Consider the following 23,664-nt stretch of genomic DNA (forward strand, 5'->3'; position numbering starts at 1 on the left):
GCAGATAATTTTCACTTGCATATCTAGGTTGGCAGAGTGTCCACACTGCTCCAGGTAAAACCCACATATATTATATAGCATCAAACCTTACCCTCTTCCTGGGATTTAGCTTAATTATCAAAGTGACACAAGATAACACAACATACATTCCAGCCTTAGGTGTCTCCTCAGGCTTGCTTTAGACTAAATCATGTCTTTGCTGCATCCTCACTCTCTCGCTCTACTAGAGGGCTATGCCCATCTAGTCTAACACCTGCTAACTGTTTTGAGGCAACATCAGAATTTTGTCTGCTTGTTACAGAACTAGAAAACAGAAAAAGCTCCTGTTCCCACTCCTGAGCATGTTCCCTAGCTACCCCATCAGTCCTGCAAGGGAGACTGAACCATGTTCCTACCCAAGGACATCAAAGTACATTATTTTGCAGCAGTATCTGGGGGCTTCAGTCAGGTTGAGGCTTTATTATATTAACTGTATGTACAGTCATAGAGTATATGTCTAACAACAGTCCATGTCCAGATTTGCATACTCATGATTTTATTGCAAGTCTCTCAATATTTGGTGTTTTTCTTAAATTCCCAGCTTCGTGATAATTTTGGCTTATATGGGGCGGGGGTGTTAAATTTGTAGCCCTAATGGCTGCAGAGAAAAGTTTGAAAACATGAAGCAAGTTTAATGTAAAGGTTCAGGAACAAGAAGACAATTTAAAAGACCCCTGCATTTATTGTTTTAAATCTCATTTGTAGTGCATTCATGATTTTTGGAAGGCTGCCCTTCCTGTCCCTCACCAGGACATACAACCTGGGGCCAGGCTGTAAGGAAGCAGAGAGAGACTATCAAATTAGATGGGGAGACCTGCAGCATGCCAGTTTCCAGATAACTTTTTAGTACGATAATATAATTAATATAATTCACACACACACACACAGTATACCAGTTTATTAACGTGAAAACAAAATGATTCACTGCACTGATAGGTGTGCACGATACTGTCAAAGATAAAACCTTGCTAGTGGGCAGCAGACTTTTCCATTTGCTACCACTCGGGAATCAGATTCAGCTGACCTGGGATCTATTCCTAGCCCAGCTGCCGGCCTGGTGGGTGACTCTCAGCAAGTCACTTCATCTCTGTGCCTGTTTCCCTGTCTAAAACGGGGATAAAACGAAGCGGTGCTAGCCCTGCATGTGCCCATGCCACAGAACGGAGCCCTCTCGTAGCTGCTAAATCGGGGGAAGAGACGGATGGCGAGGCATGAGCACAGCTCACCGCCCTGCCCTGCGCCCATGGTGGAGGGTTGTTCCACACCCTGCCGGACCCTCCTTCCAGCAGTGGGTAAGCGCTGCGACCGCAACATCCCGCCACCCGGACAAGAAACCCAGGAGTACGGGGCAGAACCACGCCGGCAGCAGCGCACGAGGATCGCCCCACCTGGGGAGCCAGCCGCAGCAAGGAGCGAGCGACGCGAGGCGAGGACGGACAAGGGCTCGCGCCAGGCCGGCCCGGGACGTAACAAGAGCAAGACGAAGATGACGACGCACGGCGCGAGCTAAAGAAGCTACTAAGAGAAAAAATCAGAAGAAGGAATGCGGCTGGCGCCTGCCGCGCATAATGACGTTGCATCAGCCTTTCCGGCGGCGCGTGCGCAGAAGGAGGGGGGACCGGAACGGAAGGAGCCGGCAGAGGAGCAAAGGAAGAGGAAGGGGACTCTCTAGAGCCTGGGTGGGGGAGGCGCAGCAGCGACACCCAGCCGTCGTGACGGCGGCGCCAAGTATCGCGAGATCAGGTGTGGAGCGGCGCCGGCGCTAGAGGTGACCGAGAGGCAGCGGCGACACAGCAGCCACCTCGAAACTGAGCGCGTCCCCTCCCGCCCCCCGCACCCAGCCCCGCCATGGACAAGGCGGCCGGGGCGGAGGGAGGAGACGGCGGCGATGCGGCGAGCCCCGCGGCCGGGCCGGGCCCCCCCGCGGGGTTGAGCGGCGGCAAGTCCCCGCCGGCGCCGCGGGGGCTGGTGCGGGTCTGCGACCTGCTGCTCCAGAAGAAGCCGCAGAAGCCCAAGCGCAGCCGGACCTGCCGCCCGGCCAGCAGCAGCGAGAGCAGCGACAACGGCAGCGAGGAGGAGGACGAGGAGGAGGAGGAGGTGTCCGAGGTACGGCGGCCGGCAGGTGCCGGGGTGGGGGGGGGGGGGCGATCGCTGCGGGCTCGGCGCCCGCGCTACGGGGGCCTCGGCCGGCGGGTGATCCGCTGCGGGCCCGGTGCGTCCCTCCCTCCCTCCCTCAGCCTCCCGGTGGTGGGGGGAGGGGGCGTTGTGCGGCCGCCGGGTCCCTGCCGCAGCCGGCCAGGGACGGTGCGGGCGGGGGAGCCGGGCCCAGCGCGGGAGACCAAGTGGCTCGGGGCCACGGCTGCGGCAGGATCGGGATCGGGACCGGGACCCGCGCCGTGGGGCGGGCGGGAGGGACGCGGAGAGGCCTGCTGGGCTTGCCCGACTGGGCTGGTTTCATAAGCTGGCTGGGCAGGGCTCCGCACGGGCGGGAGGGGGCAGCACCGCGCCGCGCTGGGCAGCGCTGCCCCTGGAGAAGGGGAGCGGGGTCGAGAGACAGAAGAGGAAACGCGGGGGTCGGGATGCGGCGGCTGGTAGGCGCCAGCGGGGAAACCAGCTCCAAAGTGGGTCCGCCCCAACGAACGGGGCAGGGGGTTGAATGCTGACTTCATCGGAGATGTAGGCTCCCCTTTCAGCGCCGAGTATCTATTAGTTTGCCCTTTCAAAACGGCAGGAGGAGGAGAAGTGGGTTTTGCCGGGTTAAAGCGTGTCCAGGTTCGTCCTTCTTTAAGCTTGTTTCACCGAGTAACACAGGCGCGCAGATTGCAAGTATCACGGGTGTTGCTGGGGGGGTGAGTGAGTGTGGGGCAGTGGGGGAAAACTCCTGTCACTTCGAACTACGGGTACTGCTTTTAGTTCCACAAGCCTCACTCTTTCCCATTATAGGCTAGCAGTTTACATTCCCCATTTCATTACACTTGAGTACCCAGTCCCTTATCCTCTAGGCACCTGGAGTGTACATCTATCCATTGCCTCTGTGCAAACAGTGCACCCCAGTTTTCTGGTTTCACCTCAGTTCAGTGCTCTTAGCACAAGGGACTTCGATGTGTTTATAACAAAACCAAACTGAAGTCTATTTAAGAGAGCTTGAGATAGAGATTCAAATAAAAGCAAGTATAAGGGTAAGTTACTTTTCTGACTAATAAGGTGTTTCTCACACAGTGGTGAGTCCTTGCAGTCTTTGTCCAATTCAGAAAGCTGGAATCCACCTTTCATGAGACACCCCCGCTGACAGTTTCTCCTCTGTAATGGATAACTGCTGGGTCATTTTTTTTGGCTCTTATACATTTACAGGTTACTGTCCTTTAGCCCAGGGGACCCCCTCTTCAGAGACCTCTCCAAGGGTTGGTTTGTTTTTGTAAGTTTCCACTTGGTGCATTTAGTGAACAAAATTTTGTCTCCACAGATGTCATTTTTCTTAAATTGTTTCCTGCACAATAACCATGACAATCAGCTAGTTCTTGGCTTCTGGCAGAAGCCACCACAATCCCCTTCAGTAAAATATTGAGAAGATGGTTGGGCATGGGTAATGTACCTGCCTGGGTATGTCTGTGTCATAATTCTACAAAGTATTAAAATATTATCTTATCCTTGTTTTATTCTGGTTTCCATTCAGTGCTGAGTGGCAGGTAGGCATATTTTTGAAAAGGGCAAATAAGAGCTAGCGTGCTCAGTTCTTTCTTGTATTTTATATACACACACATGGATTTTACTAAGTAGTTTTTCAGTCTTGTAACCTGTTAAATTTAATATTTGCTTCTCTCCATTTTAAACATCATTCTTAAAATAATTCACTTATAAAATCTAAATTTCTCTCTGTCAGAATTAAGCTACTCTGTTAATAGAAAATAAAATATGGATAAAGTAAGCCTCTTTTGAGATGTTTTGATGGTAAGAGATGAGCTTAATGTATTTGTAAGGAACAGAGATTGAGTTTTACCTTAAAGTCAGTTATGTTTTTGGTAATAGTTTAAATTAGAATATTTCTATTGTATTGCATAATGCCATTTAAAGATGAATGTGATACTTTCATACTAAAGGAATATATTCTACATCTATTTCCATAATAACTGACAGACACTTATGCAGAGCCTTTCATCCAAAGACTTCATTGTGCTAAAAACAATATATACATTAGGTTCACTTTGCTTCTATAGGTTTGATATATTACTGGTTTGGTTGGTATTCCCTGATTTAAGTATAGGGAGTATTGTCTCTTAAACTGGTACAGTCTTTCAAAACTGAAACATCTTTAAAGTTTGGCCACTATATTAGCGTATCTCACTATGGGATCTAAACTTTTTTATATAAAGGTATTTGAATACTAAGAAGTTTATTTGAATATAGCCAGCACCATGAGCATCTAGCTGATCTACACTGCTATAAAGGGAGAAAGGTGCAAAGAAGTCTTGTGGAGAACTAAGTACCAGACCATGCAAAGGTTTAAAGTTGAGTGCCTTGAGTACCTGTAGCAAACTTTGCAACTACCTAATGCTGAATATGTGATGGACATTTCTAGTGCCATACTTGCTCCTCCCCCACCCCATTGAAACATACAGTTGGGCATTTTGCATGGCTGAAGTTTTGTGTGGCCTTAAAGAGTAGCCCCAAGTATAATGCACTGCAGTAGTCTATTATGGAGATGATAAAGTGACTGTCACCCAGCTGTAGCTCATAAGAGGCACTATGGGCAACTGGGAATCTAGGAGCAGTGATTGATCCAGTAGAACTTCCAGACTACATACACTTTGGACAAAAAACGAGGAGCTCATTTAGCCAGTTCTAGGTACTCCCTCATGCCAATAAACATCATTGCATATTGTATGTATGATGGGATCAGAGAAGCAAAAATGATGGAAATACTGAGACGTGTTTTTAACTATTTGTAATAATAATCCAGCCTCCACCCTTGCTGGTTTGCTTATGGTGTGTTAAGTAGAGATCCAGCATCAAGACTTTGATTATGTTTTTTTTTCTCTCTCTCCATGTTAAAATATCATGATGAGGCAGGGGAAGAATAATTTTGTGTTCCTTCTGTCAGAGCTGGATGCATAGTTGGCATTTTGATCACTGAAAGAGCAGTTTTGGAATCTAGAAGCTTCTTGGTATTATGGTCTGAAGAATTTACTTTAGTTGTTCAGTTACGAAAAATTCCCAGACTAGAAATATATGTTTGGCTACCCAGTACAAATAATTTAACATTCAGAGAACTAAATTTGTGTCATTGAGCTTGTATAGTTTAGGATACGTTTCTCCCTTCTTTACAATACACTTTCCCCCTGGAAATTCAAAACGCGTGCTGAAAGCCAGAGTCTAGTCCTGCTCTCACTGATTTCAGAAGGAAATATGTTAACTCAGTACATTGTGCACAGCTTGATGATCCAAAGTGTTCATCGTTTTTTTTAGGTTCATGAGATGTTGGAATTTAATTTTGCAGGGGAGGATCACATTTTATATCCAGTAGTATTCAGTATCTTCTGGGTAGGAAATGTGTTTGGATTATCTTGCATGGAAGGGAATTTTCTTTGACAATAGTCAAACTGTTTTAACAGACGAAATCTTGATTTTAAACTCAGCATACTTGGTTTTATTCATGCAGCTCTTCTGTTGTATTTTTAATTCCTGACGAAAAATACTCAAATGAGATTAAATCGTGTATTCATAGCTTCAGCAGCCTTGAATAGTTTTTAGAGAATTCTCAATAGACCAATGTGTGAAAGCACGTGTGCATATGCACACACAGTAAAACCTATTTCCCCTTAATTCCTTCTTTACTTAAACCCCTGATCTTCAGAAATGGTCATACTCTTGTCATTTTAAATATTACTAGTGAAGTTGAGCTGGTATGGATTGGTTTCCTAAACAGTAAATAATTGGAAAATGATTTGGTGAGTTAAAGCAACTGATCAGATCTGTACTCCACATCTTAATGTTTGTGTTTAAAAACACACACACACTTTTTTCTTTTTTGGAAGTGATTAGCAAAACACTCAAAGCTGAAGGGAGAGGGAAGATAGAATAGGGAGGGGGGGAGCATTGAGGAGAGATGGAATGAGGCTAAGGTAAAGACACACAGAAGTAAGGTCTGGGAAGGGGTTGGAGGAAACAGGCAATCAGCATGAGGAGAGAATATATAGAGGTTGCCCTCCCCCCAAAAGAAAGTGGTGGGGAAGAGAGAAATATAACAGAAAAAAGAGAATGTAGTAAGTTACATTCCTGAAATCCCCATCATTGGATATTTTTAAGAAAAGGTTAGACAACATTTTGTCAGGGATAGTCCAGGTGTCAAAGGGTGGGTGAGATGATCTTTTAACATCTCTTCCAGCATACATTTCTGAAATTTTCTTTCCCTTTCCTCAACCTTTTTCCTGTATTGTCTAGGCTGAATGACTTGATCATAGTCAAATACCTACATGAGGAACAAATATTAGATAATAAGCTTTGCAGTCTAGCAGACAATGATATAAAAAGATCTGATGGTTGGAAGTTGAAACTAGGTAAATTCAGACTGGGAATAGTGTACATTTTTAACCATGAGGGTAATTATCTATTGGAACAAGCTACCAAAGGTTGGGGTGGATTCTTCATCACTGGCAATTTCTTAAATGGATGTTTTTCTAAAAGAGATGCTCTCGTTCAAACAGGAATTATTTTGGGGAAGTTCTGTGGTCTATGATATGTAGAAGATCAGCCTAGATGATCAGTTCTCCCTTAGAATCTATGAATTATAAACTCTTCAGGACAGTCACTGTTTCTTACTACATATTTGTACTGTGATTGGTATTGTGGGGCCTTGATACAGGTAAGGGCCTCCAAGTGCTCATGTCATACGTCTTCAACATAAAGAAGCAAAACAACAAACCAATTGTTTTCGCTTTGTAGGTTACCTTCACAGGAAGCAATTTTGGAACAAGGTTATCTCAGGTTGTGAATTAGTGAGAAATAGTCTCACACGGAGATGAAAACATCATTCTAAATACTGTTAAGATCTCAGTATAAAATAATAGGTACTGGAAATGAATTTTGGAAGGAGTTAAATTGATTTTTCCTTTTAACTTCTTCATCTTAAATATGCACAATTTAAAAGGTGCATAGTATAGGGGAGTTGTGCAGGGTGATATCTTTGAAGTAGTGGCTAATGGCCAGGATGCTGGACTGCATGAATATGGCAAATCCTATATTTCTTCACCCACCAGTTAAGAGGTAAATGTTTGAACTTTTTTTCAGTACACAGAATGAAGACTCTGCATGACAGAACTGTTATCTTGTATTATAGTCAAATTTTGTCTTCAGGTTCCATATGTAATTCCCATTTACTTAGTGGGAGATCAGCACATGTGCCTGATGGCAAAATTTTTACATGAGGTTTTTTTTTTTACAATTGTCATGAGCAATAACAGTACATTTTTCTGACTTGAATAATTTAGCCTTTTTCCTATAATAGCTATGTTTAATATAGATCCACTGTGATCTTGTTTACTGTAGTCTCAAAAGCTGTGTTTAGGGTTTGTATTTACTAATTTTGTTAGAGGAGCATATAATCTTTTGCTAAATATGTGACAAGTAAATTGGAATTGCATTGCAGTTGTACTTAGATCACCAGATACATCAGAGATCTTGAATATCCAGGCAATAGTGCTGCAACTACTGAGAATACCCCTGTAGCAGAAAGAAATGTACTGTAAATAGACTGTAACTGGTAGAGGATGAAACTAAATTTTAAGAAAAATTAGATGTTTTCAAATTAAGCGTGTAAATATTTTTATATAATTTACATAACTTTATTCAAACTATCAAAAAGCTAATTAAGCAACTGGTAAAGCTTTAATTGCTAAGGATAAGATTGTCACGGAAGTCACAATATGTGACTTTCTGTGACATTTTCTGCTTCAGCTGAGGGAGTGGGGAAGAGCTGTCAGCTGTGGAGGAGCCTGGCTGCTTCCTGCCCCCATATGCAAGGAGAAAGGGGGACCCAGAGCTCCAAGGTACAGTGAGCAGCAGTGGACCCCTGGAGCTCCCTACTGCTGTTCGTGGCCCCTGCAGCTCCCAGGCATAACAGGTGGCCTGGGGGGTTCCCGGAGCTCCCAGCCACCATAGGCGGCCAAGGTTCCTAGCTACTGCTGGTGGCCCTTGCAGCTCCCAGCTGTCATGGGAGCCCCTTGGTGCTCCAATCCACTGTCACAGGTGATGGTGAGCCCCCGGAGCGCTGAGCTGCTGCCAGGAGTGTGGGGAACTCAGAGCTCTGAGGAGCCACCACCACGGGGGTGGCGGGGCCCGCAGACTTAGAACTCCCAGCTCTGGCTCCCAGCTCCCTGCCTCTGCAGGAAGCTTGGGGAGGGACTCTGCCCCTCTGTTCTCATCCCACCCCACCCTCCAATCAGCCCCATTTTTTCCCAGGTAGTTATTTTTAGTAAACATCAGGGAGAGGTCACAGCTTCTGTGAATTTTTGTTCATTGCCCGTGACCTCTCCCTGACATTTACTAAAAATAGCGGTAACAAAATCTTAATCTTATTAATTGCCTAACTGAAATTTTCAGTATTTATATCTGCTATGCTTTGCCAGGGGAATGCTTCAGTGTTCTGAATCAGACAGCTACCAAATATTTGTAACTAAGTTAGCAATCAGCGGTGCTGATTTAACACGTTTTTTTCCTTCTGTCTTCCTAATATTGCCCACGTGTATTTTAACTGGCATGTGGTGGATGGAGTTTGACAATCATTGCTTTTTCCATGTCAGATGCCATATGGTAACTCAAAGATCTGTCTTCCAGACTTCTTAGAAGCATAACTTTCAGCAGAAAGCTATATAGATATAGATATTTGTGTGTGAAGAGCAAATAGTAAAATTAGACAGATTAAAGTTATTTTAAAAGGTGAAGCTCAGAGTTCTACATTTGGAGTTGTAATATCCTGTTTGTTTAAGAACTTCCTTGTTCATTCCCAATTTCTCATTGAAATGAATTCACAATCCAAGAGAGTTTCAGAGCAGTGATTCCATAAAATGTGTCAAATTTGTTTTTTAAAAAAAGTGCATATATGTTTCTGATGTCTGTTTATCGAAGGCAGAATTTCTGTGTAATACAACTAAAGCCAAGAAACAGAACAAACCTGTAAATATTTGTTCTGTACATGACTTAGTGCATAAAGATCAAAAGTATTTGCATGCATTTGACTTTATTACATGTACTACAATGAAATAACTTGAATTGATTAGTAATATTTAAACCATTTTACATTTAATCTCAAAGGTTTTTTTGCAAAGTCTTAAAACATATTTGAACCTTTACTTTGTATTAAACAAGACTTCTGCTGCTGGCAATGTCTTAACTCTAAAATATTTTTCAGTTTGTAGTGCTTTCATGAATATCAAACCCTGCTTCATGAAAGTTTAACTTTTTAGGTCACTTTTCCTTCCTTGAGGAATCTTATTATATTAAGACATAGGCTTTCTGTTTTTTAACTAAGCCAGTTTGCCACTAGATTCTCAGATGGTATTTAGAAATGATTAAGGATTATATTTGGAAATGCTAATATGTTAAAGGAGTGCTTTAGGGCATGCCTACAAAAATGGTATTTGTATAAGTTTTTGAATGTTCCTTGTGCATTTTAATTTGGTCTTGGTGAAAATTTAAGATTGCAATGCAGTACCAAATTAGTTTATTTTAGGTGCTGTGCTAAAGAATGTGACAATAAATTACCATAAGAAGAGGTCAATGTTTTCACCCACTAGATCTGGTGAGCCCTGATTCTGCAATGAATTCTGTGGACCTGAATGCCCTTTTGTACAAAGCTTATTAGGATTGGTGTCTGGGGCCCTGATGCTGCGAATACTTAGGCTTCTGAATCCACTGAGCTCAATAGGTGTATTCACGTTTTTTTAAGTTAAACACATATGTAAGGCCATGTCTACACTACCAGTTACATCACTCAGGGGTATGAAAAAACACCACCCTGAACAACATATGTTTCGCCAGCATAATTGGCAGTATGGCTGCTCCTGCTGACATAGCTACTGTCACTTGTTGAGGTGGTTTTATTATTTTGACTGGAGAGCTATCTCCCATTAGCATGGAACAGCTACATAAGCGATCTTACAGCAGCGTAGGTGCAAGCTCGGTAGTGTAGACCTGGCCAAAGTCTCTGCAGGATTGGAAGATGATATCTAGTGGAGTTAAAATTAGAAAGGGCATAAAATCACTTTTTTTCTTCCAGTGAGATCTAGTTCTTGGCCTCAGAATCTTTAATTCAGGTCTTAGCCTTCATCTCTGGGTAAAATAAGGTACCTAAAATAAAGAGATGGTAGAAAGACAGAAGAAACTGCTGAGTATTAATAAACTTTATTGAGAACAAGCAAGAAAATCCCCCACAATAAAACTAGTTTACTCCTAAGATTTATGATTATAACACTGAATGTTTTTCATTTACCGATTACATGGTTACTGGTAACCAATATAGAAACTACAGTTGATAATTTCAAAGCTTTTTGAGTATTTAGTCATTCAGTTCCCACTGAAGTTAATGGGAGTTGTGTGGCTAAACCTGTTAGCTTTGACAATCCAGCCTAAATCTATGGAGAAAGACCTAACCAAACTAAACAGGCAAATAATTTTTAAAAATGGTGTGTAAAGTTAGTCTCCATTAGCCATATATTGGCACCTACGACTGAGTTTCAAAGTTGTTGAACACCCAGTAGCGCCTGTTGATTTTTGCATGACACTTCTTTCCATACTTAAGTTATGATAATCTCTTTGTCTCATCAATCAAGCTACTACACACACACAATACAGCCATGTTAATATAGTAACATGGGAATTTTAAGTATGAGTTCCTAGTAAGTGTTTCAGGGGAGAGTCTGAGAAGGGACTGTGTGGCTGGAGAAGAGCAGCTCCAGATAATTTCATATGCTTTCTTTGAGTGAAGTTCTTTCCTGACACTAATCATCCATCCCCCCCCCCCCCAAAAAAAAAAAAAAAAAAATCTGACCCATTCCCTCACACCTGTGCAGACATGTCTCTCCCTGTACCATCCCTCATGGTGCTGCAACATCCACAACTCTGCATTACTGGACTGCCTCTAGTCTGCTATTTACCTGCCTCCTCTATGTTTATTCTGACTGATATTCTTCCTTGCTATTTATATACCAATATTGCTTCACCCCTTCTCCTTAAAAGAGTAGGGGAAACCAACCCTAGGAAAATCTCCCCCCATCTCCTGCAGACAGTTGTGTAAGAGTTAAGGTTGCTCATTTTATTATTTATTTGTATCACTGTAGCACCTAAGCATTTACCAGGATTCTGTTATGCCAGTTGCTGTACAAATAGGAAAAAAAAGACTGTCCCTGCCCTAAAAGGTTATAATCTAAGTATAAGACAAGAGACAACGGGTCAATAAAGACAGGTGGGAGAGTACTTGGAAACAGTGAAATGGTATTGGTCTCCATGATAGGCTGTGGTCTCTGCACCCAGTAGCCTAACCATTGTCAAGTTTTTTGTAGGCATCATGGCAAAGGAGATTTGTGAGGGATTTGAAGGTGGATAAGGAGATAGCTTTGCAGATGTTTATGGGAAGCGTCTCCCCTTGTGTGAGGGGCCGCAAGGGAGGCTGGAATCAGGGGCTGATAGGAGATGAGCATCAACATCTTGATAGATGATAGATGATAGAATGATAGATAAGCAATGTGGGATAGACTATGAAGAGTCTCGAAAGTGAATCCAAATAGCTTATGTTTTGATGCGTTAGAGAAAAGGCAGCCAGTGGAGGTTTGTAAAGAGATGGATAATGTGGTCAAAATAGTTTTCCTAATAGGAGCCAGACTTAAAAGGTTGAACAGTCTTATGTGGCTAATTCAGTACTATAGTTCTTGCTTTTTGGAGGTGGTCTTTGGAACAGGTTTCACTAAAATTGTTTTGGGAAGTCCGAGTGGAGACTTGGCTGGTTTTCTGTGGCAGACTCCCTGTTTTAAAAGCTTTTAAATCATTATTACTGGCAGATATATTATCCCTCCCAGTAGATCAGATATCTTGGGTATTATCCACTTAACTGCACAGAACAGGCTTTGGTAGAATTCATTGCTACTTGCAGAAGAGAATGAGTATATTCTTACTCTCCCAAGTGGGATGCATTTTATACTGATTTCTCTCCAGGCAGACAAAAGCGATTTTTGATACATTCTGAGCTAATTGGTAGTATTTGATTTGATCTAGACTACATTAAATCACTTCTGTCTCAATTCCATGTCCTTTTTCTACTTCCACTAAAATTTTTGGAGGCCTTCTTGGATAAATACCCTGCTTGCAGGGGGATAGAAGAGAAAAGGGATCCAGACTAGAACAGTAGTCACCAGAGTAGACAGAGGCAGTCATTAGTGGTACCATATGAATTAATAGCATTTTCAGTAAAGAATTTACATAGCACATGCTACAATGTGTGCAATCTGCCTTGCGTGATGAGCTCTGGTGGAGATGGAAAGACTATTGCTTGTTTTTCTTCGCTTATTATGGTGAGGCAGTAACTTTGATATAGTTAAGGATGTAACTAATATTTGAACTCTGACCTAGGATCCAAGGAAAAGGTATTTTTGACTCAAAACTGAAATACAAACTCTGTTGTGAAGCTAAAACAAAAATTCTACCAGATTTGAAGGAGTCAAATCTGACCAAGCGTTAATAAAGACCTTAAAAATATAGATTATAAACTCTTTGGGGCAGGGACCATGTTTACCTCTGTTTGTGCAGGGGCTCCAATTGTTATTGGGTCCTCTAGGTGCTACTGGAATGCAAAATGTTTTGCCTCAGTATACCATGCTGGGGGAAAAACACCCCAGAAAGGAGATAATTTATCAGCTAAAATGGTCTCAAATTAGTGCCTATTAGACTTGAGATAGGTCTCAAACTTCAACAATACCTAGGAAAAGCTTGTCAATAGAAATGTATAGGGATACTAGTCAAAATAGGATAGATATGATCAAATTTCAGAACAACTAGTCAAATTTTTAATGTTCCATATTGAAATAGATCAGGCACTCTTGCGGGGTAATGATGACCTTTGTAACTTCCTTAGTGCTTCTGATGAGCTTTATGTCTTGGCTGCGATGCCCTTTATGTCTTGGCTGCGATGATCCTTAGTACTCTCCTTTATAGTTGTGAAAGCTGGGTTATGTACTCCAAGCAGGAGCTGAGATTGAACACTTTTCACCTCTGCTGTCTTAGAAAAATTCTTGGAGTTACTTGGTACTTCCTTCTGTTTTTGGTTTTTTTTAAAACCTGCTGCCTATTAATTTCATTGGGTGACCCCTGTTATTGTTAGGTAAAGGGATAAATAATACTTCCATATTCACTTTCTCCACCCCATTCATATTTTTATAGGCCCCACCCTTAAGCATCTCTTTTCTAAACTGACCAGTCCCAGTCTTTTTAATCTCTCCTCGTATAGAAGCCATTCCATGCCCCTAATAATTTTCACTGCCCTTCTCTGCACCTTGTCCAATTCTAATATCTTTGTTGAGATGCACTCAGTATTCAAGCTGGGGATATACCATGGATTTATGTAGTGACTTTATGATATTTTCAGTTTTATTATCCATCCATTTTCTAATGGTTCCTAATATTCTGTTAGCTTATTTGACTGCTGCAGCATATTGTTATAAAACTACTGGAAAAGCCTACTTTATCATCTACTGTAACTACATTCTTTAAGACTAGATCCAGGCACAATTCAAAGTAACCGTCCATCAGCTTTTATGTATCTGTAGCTGTCTGCAGCCTCTTCAGAATTCCTCAAATCTAGGAGAAGATGATGAATTGGGCAAGCCTTATCTAATATTCATCACAGATGGCTCCAGTAGTAGGGAGCATATGTACACAGCAGATATTAATAGCTTTTTTTAAGTGGTTTACTTGAATACTGACTGACTCTTTCAAAATAAACATCAAATAGAATACAAAAAAGATACTACAGAAAATACAAAAGGTGAAAGCTCAGTAAATCAAACCTAAAACTTTAAATTTCTAAACTTGAATAAAAAAGTTTCCTGTTTAAACACTTGTGTGTACACATGCGCCCACACACTTGAGAGTAAGAATAGAAGAAACTTTATTTACACTATTCACAAGTTCAACACAACATCTATTAAAATACATCAAGTTAAACATTAAAAGCAAAATGTAAGCTTGAAGGAAACTATTAAACATTAATTATCCATACGCAGCTTTCAAGATTGAGTCAGCTTTCCGTAAGTTAAAAATAGATTAATCCTGTATTCTTTTCACTATGAATATAACATGACAAGTGATCAGTATCATAAATATATTTCCTTGATACTTGATGTTTGCAGGGCTATAAAAGAGGGATGTCGGCACTGAGATATGTGGTTCATTCTTTACGTAAAAAGAAACTATCATCTCTGGGCTTTTTCCTTTAGGTGTTAAACCTGTTCCCTCAATATAGTTTGACTGTATTAAAAAACCTCAGAAATGAGACATTTATCCGCAAAACAATTGACAAAGTTCCTTTTAATTAACTCCTCCCAAATTCTCTCTCTGAATCATTGGACAAGATACTTGTGCAGCAGTTGATTTTCAACAGGAACAGAAGTTTATTTAGGCATCTGGTAGTATGTATGCTTTTACCATAGGTAGGAACTTCCTAATAAATCTATAATACCCAATACATCAGGTCTGTTTCAGAAAAAAAAATTCAACAGGTTTTCTCCATTGACTTTTAAGAATATTAGAATTCCATAACTATTAAATTTCAAATACTGAAGTGTTCTTATTCTTCAGTGTTGTCTTTAAGCATTTTCCTGCCAGCTGAAATGTTTCCTTTTTAGTGCTGTAGGCAGTCCTGATTCTTTTTTCTTCCTCTCCTGCCAAAAAAAATTCTTAAGTACCCAAACAAAGTTCTAAGTTCTTAAAGGAGATTTAAATATTATGGGTGGGATTTTCAAAAACACTCAGTGTTGGCCTGACTCTGTTCCAACTGTTCAGTGGAAACAGAGTTGGGCTAAGTGTTGTTTTGATGAGAGCCTTAATAGCTTTTAAAATTTAAGTAATACAAGATAATTAATGAAACAACTATCAGGAAAAAAATTCCAGTTACTGTTCAGCTGCTGATTTTATTGAACTAATGTTGGAGTTTGTGGAACATTCCTGAAAATGTAGGTAACAAAATTGGAAACAGGGTTTTTTTTTCTCAGAGACATTAAACTTCAGTGCTGCTTAAAGTAATGCATCTCTTGTATTTATGATGAAGCGCTAAATTTTTAATTCAAAATGTTTATTGGGATAAGTAAATTGTTCGTTACAAAAGTCACAGCATTTTTGAGTGTCATAACTACAAAGGCTACATCCTCCCTGTGCAATCAAAGTGGGCAGAGGAAGTTCTGTGGCAAAGGGAGTGGCAGCAGAAAAATTAAATCAATGGTAGTGTGTCCAATTCTGAAGAAAAATCTGTTCTTTGTGTGCCTGTCACGTCACTCCAGTGAAATAACAAAGGAGAATAGTTATGAGACACTCAAAAGTAGTAACGTGCTGTTTTCAAGCAAATGAAAAGAATGGTCTTGTGCTTAAGGCCGTGGACTGGGACTCCAGCAAACTGGGTGTAATTGCCAGCTGTCTTTTAGATTTCCTTTGTGACCCTGAGCAAGTCACTTAATGTTTCTTGATTCCCCACATGTAAAATGAGGATGGTTATAATAACTAGTTAGATTGTAAACACTTTGGAGCAGGGTCCCACTTAATGTGCATGTATATATTGCCTAACACAACAGGTCCCCGATCTTGACTAGGGTCTCAAAGTACTACTGTAACACAAATAGTAATACACCGCAAATGGGATTGAAGTATGTTCTAAAGGCATTTTTACTTAAATTTACTGGTCCCCAAATACAAGAACATATGCGCTCTGTCTGTTTCAGTCACCACCAGAAAGGATAATTGGCATAACAATGTGCAGGTATTCTTTTGAAGCAGCAAGGGTAAAAAAAAATTGTTTTTGAATGATAGTGATACATTTTCAGAAAGGCCTTTTTCAGGCCTCCATTTGTGCATGTCCAAAACAGTTTATGCCTACATGTTATTGTATTTGACAAGTTCAAAAGTCTTTGGGGGCACTCTAAAACATTGGCATCTGTGGTGCACTTTCATTAAATGTAAACTGGTACACACAGAAATTGTACCTGGAAAACCTATTTATTGAATTCAGTGTCTCCACATCTGCGAAGTGCAAACATGTATATTCTCTCAGTCAGGGAAACACCTGGAAACAAGAGGTAGGTTCTTTAACAGAAATTACTGGAATGTCTATTGTACGCCATAATTTTCAATAGATCCTTCCTTGTTCTGAGTATACTCAGCTTCGTTCTATCTCTGTAGACGTTGTTTCACTGTATTAATTTATTATTAGAAAACCTGTTACTTAACAGTTCTGTTCTCCAGTAACTTTTAGTGGGTTCAGTAGGCAGAATTTGACTTTTTTGTTGTTAAAATTTTGTTGGATAGTATCTGTTTGTTTTTAAGCTTGTTAATTTTTTTATCAAATTAAATTTAAACATCTACGTGAAATTGAGGTGTAAAGTTTTTATTTTTATCAATTTACATTTTTTAAGTTGCAGGAAATTATAGGGGCAGACAATTACTTCATGACAATAGAAATTGAGACTGAAAAAAATTAAAGCTTTATAACAGTTAAAACATTGACATCACATGTCAAAATATACAAAATAAATATCCTTAAATCAAACTTTTAGGCAGATTAAGAAAAATGTTAAGAACTTATCTGTAAACTTTGATTATTATCGATGGAAATATTTTTTTCATCAGTTTGTGTGTGTACAATAAAATCAACATTTACTGACATTTTACTGTTAAAAATATAATCTCTCCAAGCCTACTTAAAAGCCACAGTATAATAAATGCATGTTATAGTGTTTTGTTATGCATGTTCTTGAACGAGCATTTGAGGCTAAATCAACAATGTTTGAAGATACTGTGCCATAAGAAAACAGATAATGTGCATACATTGTTATATCAGCTTGATTCTAAATCTGAATGTATATTTTAAACAGAGCCTGTTTCTTTACATTAAAATCTGAATAAAAATAATTTACTAAAAATTAGAGCAAATTCTTCCTCTGGTGGTAATAATGAATTGTTCTTAATACAGAAACAGTTCTGTCCCACAGTGTGATGATCCTTCCAAAAATATGGAAATTCTTATCCACTTGAGTAATCTGAGTAGCATGTGCTCTAATAACTATCCTGTTTACAAAATGGGCCATATTTCATTCCATATATGCTGGTAAGTAGACTCTATCTGCCTTTTGTTATAATAAGTAAATATTTAGTACAGACCCCGTATCTTTTATTTCAACATATCAGAATTCTACCTCATTGGAATACAAGTAGCTTCTATCAGGCTATACCTATTTTGCTTACTTCAACTGTATAAGAAAAGTGAGAAGAGAAATTAAGTTCCACACTGCACAGTGTTACTTTTTTTTAAAAAGGGGTTTAAAAGCAAAGCCAAGTATGAGTGGATGATGTAGTCATAGGCTTTGTAGCTCTTTCACAAAACCTCTTTGAATGCATGAAAACATTGGAGCTGAGATCTTGACCTAGAAAACCGCCTCCCTTATCAACCAAAAGTGGGAGATCCCCAAGCTTTAATTCTAGGTCCCGTCTCTGGTGTTAAAAGAAAATTAAATTGAATCCATAATCCAGCTCTTTAAACCCAAGTATTAGAGAATTTACTTCTCATAGTTTGTGTTTGGTGGGAGAGGGTGGGATGGGACTGGAATTCCCAAAACAATTGGTGTTAACAGGGGGCCTGTGTTGAACTTTTGAGTATCTTAACCTGGTGTTCAGTACAATGATCAAGACTCTGTACTCTAGTAAACTGGACCTAATTTCTATTGTAAGGTTCCTAGATTCTGCTGTGCTCTGGAAATTCTCAGCATTCTGTGACAGCTACAGTTGAATTTAAAAAATTAAAGCATCATTATCAGAGTAATAATTTCAGGCTGTCTGCGAACTCTGGAAGACAACACTGCATAACTTCACTCAGCTTACCCTTTGGGTATCTTTACAACCGTGAGGTCAAAACATTTTTTTAATGAAAGCTGAGATTCTGGAGCACATACCTGCAGCACATTCATATCTGCAGCAGAGTGCGATTTTGATGTTCAAGTTGTTTGCTGTAGAACTGTGGAGTACACAGCAATACCAGTTAGAGCACTTACACATTCAATCTTATGTACAAATGTAAATTTACTTCCTCTTAATACCATGTGAGATAAGTAGTGTTGCTTTTTTTTACAGATGGGGACAATGGAGGCATGAAGTTAAATTACATGATCAAATTTGCTCAGTCTCTGGGTAGAGCCTGGATTAGAATTTAAGCATTTGAAGCCTCTAATCTGATGATCAGTTAATTGGATCATGGTGGCTCTTAAGGTATATCTACACTTAAGTGGCGTGCAGAGTGTAGACACTGCGTGTCCAGCTAGCATGTGTATAAATAGGAGCGTAGACGGTGAGAAGCTGTATAGGCAAGTAGAGTACAGACACGCTAGAATTTCAGGGAATATATCCTACGTGGCTCTCTACATGTCTAAGTAGTGCCTATCACATCAACACTGTTGTTTTTAAAAGTGTGGTCTCTTGCTGATGGAGCCTTTCCTCACTATAGTGAAAGGCTCTGGCAGTAGGGGGTGGCAGTGGGGAAAGGCTCTGGCAACTACCCTAATGGAGCATTGGCTTGCAACTTCCCCATGCCAGAGACTTTCACTGCTATGTGTAACTCCCCATCACAGTGAATGGAACATGCTTTTTACTGTGGAGTGTAGCTACGTGTACCCTATATGTAGACAAGGCTTTAGAAAATGAGTTTGTCACTTAGAAAAGAGGAGACAACTCTGGTGGAGAAATCCTTACTTGCAGTGGTATAGAAATTCTTACTTGTTGTGTCTCCAAGTTGCTTCAAAAAATGATCCATAGGTAATTTTTCCTTACTTTTTTTTTTTAAAGCTTATTTCTTTCCTCTAACTGGAAGTAGCCTGAGTCAGGAGAGAGAGACTGAGAACAGCTTTCAGAGAGCAGAATAAAAACAGCTGCATTCACTGAGAAGAAACAATAAACTATCCTCCTGTGGTATATTATTTTTTGCCTTAAATACCATATTTAAGGCTACACTTAACACTGTAGTTTAGTGAAGATGCTACTGTGCCTATGGGAAAGCTTATCCCATTGGTGTAGATAGCTACCGCCTCTCACAGAGATAGATTAACTACAGCAATGGGATAAACTCTCCCATCAACATAGCGCTGTCTACACCAGGATTAGATTGCTGGCCTCACTAAATGTGTTGTGTGCCTTTATCTTGCACATTTATCTCTGGGATGTGCCTAAAGGAAGTTATTGTTGCAAGCTGGTTGCAGTAAATAGAAAATGGAGAAAAAAGGGAGATTTTTATTGAGCACGTATCTTGAGATGTTTGCTTTGTATGTTTCTGTTGTATGTAGACTGAAAACTCTTTGGGACAGTGTCTCTCTGTAAACTGTAGCTTTGGGGTCTACAGCAATATAAATAATTCAAGTTCTAACCTTTTTGAGCTGTTCTTCAGGGGTGCGTTCTGCTTATTTTTGCTTTCTCGTACACAGAAATGAACTTCTAATTTTGTAACCAGTTCGCAAGAGAGTGCTCCCTCATTGTTAGAAGAGTTGTCCTTTGCTTTACTTCCATTAAATTAAAATACTTAATAGTGCATTTCATGTCAGAATATATTTTATGGAGTTGTTATATGGTAAAACATAAGGTTGTGTGAGCTTGTGAAAGCCTTACACTCAACTCCGCAGCATTTCTGTGTGTTTGTGATGTGATAACGTTTAAAGGCTGCATCTGATACATTCAGAAATTTCAGGGCATGTTCGAGGCATCAGTGGTCAGAACCAGTATGATTTTTGAGGAAAATTAGAAAGGCAAAGAGGGGGGAAGGGGGACATATGGAGCCCCTGACATCTGTTTAGCATGGTCACATGTTCAAGTGTCTCTAATTGTTAATCGATCAGATTGGTAGATGGTATCCATTAATGCCCTCCAGCATAACAATAGTCAGTGTCATCTTTGCCCCTCTTCCAAATAAAGTTTAACATGTTGATACCCTGAATGACTGATCTCTGACAGAGTAATTGTGGAGGGAAAAAGAGGAATGGAGGCGTACATACAGCCCCTGGGCATGGGGTTAGGGGAGGAATTGGCCATCCCAGTATGGTGGAAGGGGTTCACAGAGACCATGGCATGAGGGGAAGGTGGGAATAGGAGGGCACACAGAGTCCCTTGCATGATGGGTGATTGGGGGAGTTGCATGGAGTCTGTGGCATGGGGGGAGATTGGGGGATTGGGACACAGAGAATGGAGGAATGCAAGGAGCCCTTTGAGTGTGCAATAACCTCAGTCCACTGGAGCTACGAAGCAAGTGAACCCTTAGTGTAAAGTAAAACACTCAATTCTGAAGCATTTTCACCATTGTAAGCCTCCCTTCCATGTTGCGGGTCTCTGATTCAGTGGATTTGGGAAAATTTAATGACAAAGATTGTCAATCTGAGATAGCACACTCAATGTGGACACAAGAATTTATTCCATCCCAGGCAGAGTGGGATCTATTGAAATGAAATGCAAAGAGGATGTTCAGTTTGCCCTGTCTGTGCTCCATTTGTTCATCGGAAAACTGAAACTCTAGCACTACCCATTCAATAATTGCCCAAAAGAAGAGCAGTTGAGAATGCCATCTGAGTTGCTCCCTCAAAAACTTGCAGATCTCATTGTGCATTCCCTATTAATTTATGGGAAGTTTACCACAAGAATATAAAATTAAATCTGGAAACTCTCTCAATCTTAAACCAGCTGAAAAAACTGCATAGTCTTTTGCAAGGTTTTACTTCAGAGGGAAACTGACAGAGCAGGCAGGAACTGATTCTTTGGGAATGGTAACAATTCAGAAAATTTTCAATCTCTTTCTCTCTAGATAAGGTATCTTCTATAGATCTACCTGTTTGCAGATTTCTCCAAGAGAAAATTTTCAACACTTTACTCCAGGCACTGACATCTGGTTGGAAAAATAGATGCTCTTGCATTTATGTTGTGAGGGTATCTACCTTCTCTTCATCCCAATGCTAGCACAATTGCTTCCAAAATGGAAGATAAGTAATGTGATACTTATATCCCTCATGCAGGGAGTCTCAGACATATGGTACCTGCATATGGTAGGAATGGTAGTATTGAAACTCAAAGTTCCGGTCATGGACAATCTCCTTCATCACAAGGTCCTTTATTGTAATGCCCTCTGGAGCTTGTGCATGATGGCTTGAGACTTGTGTTTAAGTAGGTTTCATGTTTTCACATGATCTGGCGGAGTTTTAGAGGACTTCCTAGATTTCGTCAATTAAGAAAAAATTGAGTTTATTCTGTGTGGCATGGGGGTAGAGGAGGAAAAGAGTTCGAAGAAATATTTTATAAAAGAGTGTGAGCGTTCATCAAGATTGGGAGCTGCAGTTACCAAAAGGCTGAGTTATCTGTTTGAAACCAGAAACACATGGGGTTCTGTTTTCACAGTCTTCTCCTCCTACAACCCCTCTCTAAAAACACATACACTCGTGTGTGCACACACATTTGTTAGTAGCTGGTTCAGTGACATTTTTATTAGAGCTGAGAGAAAAAATAATTTTTCAGTTGTGGGACCAAACTGAAAAATCTGGGGGTTGGAGAAGGAGGAATTTGTTTCTAACCAAATTATGTTGATTACAATTGGGCTGTTTTGACATGGAAATAATTTGCAATAAGTTATTCTGTTTGCCTTGATTCATCCATGAATTTGTGATCTATGCTCTTTTGCAAAAATTTCTCTTCTGAGTTCTGTCTTGTTGAGCAGGGTATCCTTTCATTTCATCTTCTGAAGAGGGAACCAAAAAAAAAGTGGTTCTCTTGACCTCCTGTTAAGGGAGGTTGGATTGTGGGAAGAAGAAGTCTGAGGAGTCCCCAGAAAAAGACAGTCATATAATCTGTGATAAGCTCTTTGCCTCTATTACTTACCAGTTCCAATGACTAATTCTGCCTCGTTGTTTTTCACTGTTAGTTTATTCCATGTGTATTTTTGAAAGGAAGTCCTTTTTTTAGTCTAACCAAAAAAATAGTTTTGTTTTTTCTTTTGCCCTGGGACTAGCAGGACTGCGACTTTTAAGTCTTGTTATGTATTAAATTTGAGGCAAATGAAACATTTTAATTATTTTACTCCACTTTTTTAGTTGGCTTCTGTTTTCAACGGTTTGCATTTGTACATTTTCTATCTATACTCCAATTTATCTGTAGTGATACACAGCTGTACTCTGGCTCTTGGCGGCACTAGAATTTTTTTAGAATACCTCAAAATACTGGATTATTTTGTGTGGTTTTATGAGGATGTTGTATACTTGATCTGTAACTTAAGAAATTGCTCTTTATCTGAATAAAACTACAGAAATTCTGGATCGGAGGCTCTTTGAAGGAAGATTGATTGATTAAATTAAAGAGTCCGCACAATATTTGGCTATAATTCTCAATACAAATCTTGCTGTCTTTGGTTGCCAACCCATTGTTCTCTTATCTGCTGCAAAGTGATTTTTTTCCATAGCCAAAGCATTCCCATAGAACATATCAACTAACAAAATTAGAATATTCATTGTCTTCTTGCTAATTTTCAATCTGTATTTCCAACTGAGGTCAATAGATGTATTTGCCTTCCAAATAAATAGACAGTACCTCATACTTACTACAGAAATTGCAAAGGGTTAATAAAGGGTCTCTTTCTAACTGTAACTGATATCTGAAGGCATGGTTAATACTCACTAGGGGAAAAATCATGGTAATCTTTTGCCACATTTTCTCCCTGTCCACTTTTGCAGTGGAATTGAATTAGCAGGAAACATATTTAAAGAGTAGAATGCCAGTGTTTTCCTTGGCAAGTGTAGATGTAGATTAGCTGTTGTAAATTATCAGGGAAAAGCGTATTAGTGATCTATCAGCCTGCTATCAAGAGCCATGTTTGAGCACGGTTCCAGTTCAAATTCCTCAAAAGACAAGACAGTGTTTATGTAAAAGATCAGACTTTTATAGGCATATTCATGTATTGTCAAAGAAGTGGCACACAACTGGACAAGAAAAGAGTATATTGAGGAATACTTTTACAGTAAACAATGAAAATGAGATTAATGAAAATCTCAGAATAAGTTTCATGTAACTATTTAAAGTGCATAAACAGCTTGGAATGAAACAAATATGTCTCGGAAAGTGGTAAAAAAGAAGCAGAAATTAAAATTTTAATGTTTGAGTTAGCCCATCTAAACAGGCTATTTTGAAGATCATTTCAGTCTTTTTCATAGCATTTCTCAAAATATATTATTAGCTGAGCACTCAAAAGTTTGTTTCCATACAGACGAGGAGTGGGCTGAACTAAAGGAGGGGAGTGAGACTGTGAGCACATACTAAATTATGAGTAGACTATAGATAAGAGGATGAGGAGGAAGACAAAAGTAGCAGACG

At 40.1% G+C, this 23,664-nt stretch overlaps 1 protein-coding gene across 3 annotated transcripts in view; it reads left to right on the forward strand.

Moving 5' to 3' along the window:
• Positions 1–1,229: 1,229 nt before the first annotated feature.
• The window catches only part of ANKRD17 (ankyrin repeat domain 17), a 148,465-nt gene continuing 126,030 nt past the window's right edge, over positions 1,230–23,664 (forward strand). The window contains exon 1 of one of the 3 annotated variants that reach the window (XM_067557004.1): positions 1,230–2,145. In XM_067557004.1, the coding sequence (XP_067413105.1) occupies positions 1,888–2,145 (258 nt within the window). In that variant the 5' untranslated portion in view covers positions 1,230–1,887. The remainder of the gene's footprint in view (positions 2,146–23,664) is intronic. The other 2 variants (XM_067557003.1, XM_067557006.1) reach the window with 2 other exon arrangements.

This window comes from Emydura macquarii, unplaced genomic scaffold (assembly GCF_026122565.2).
Source record: "Emydura macquarii macquarii isolate MOO-44397 ecotype Brisbane River unplaced genomic scaffold, CSIRO-AGI_Emac_v2 contig_1790, whole genome shotgun sequence".
In the NCBI taxonomy this organism is placed as follows: Eukaryota; Metazoa; Chordata; order Testudines; family Chelidae; genus Emydura; species Emydura macquarii.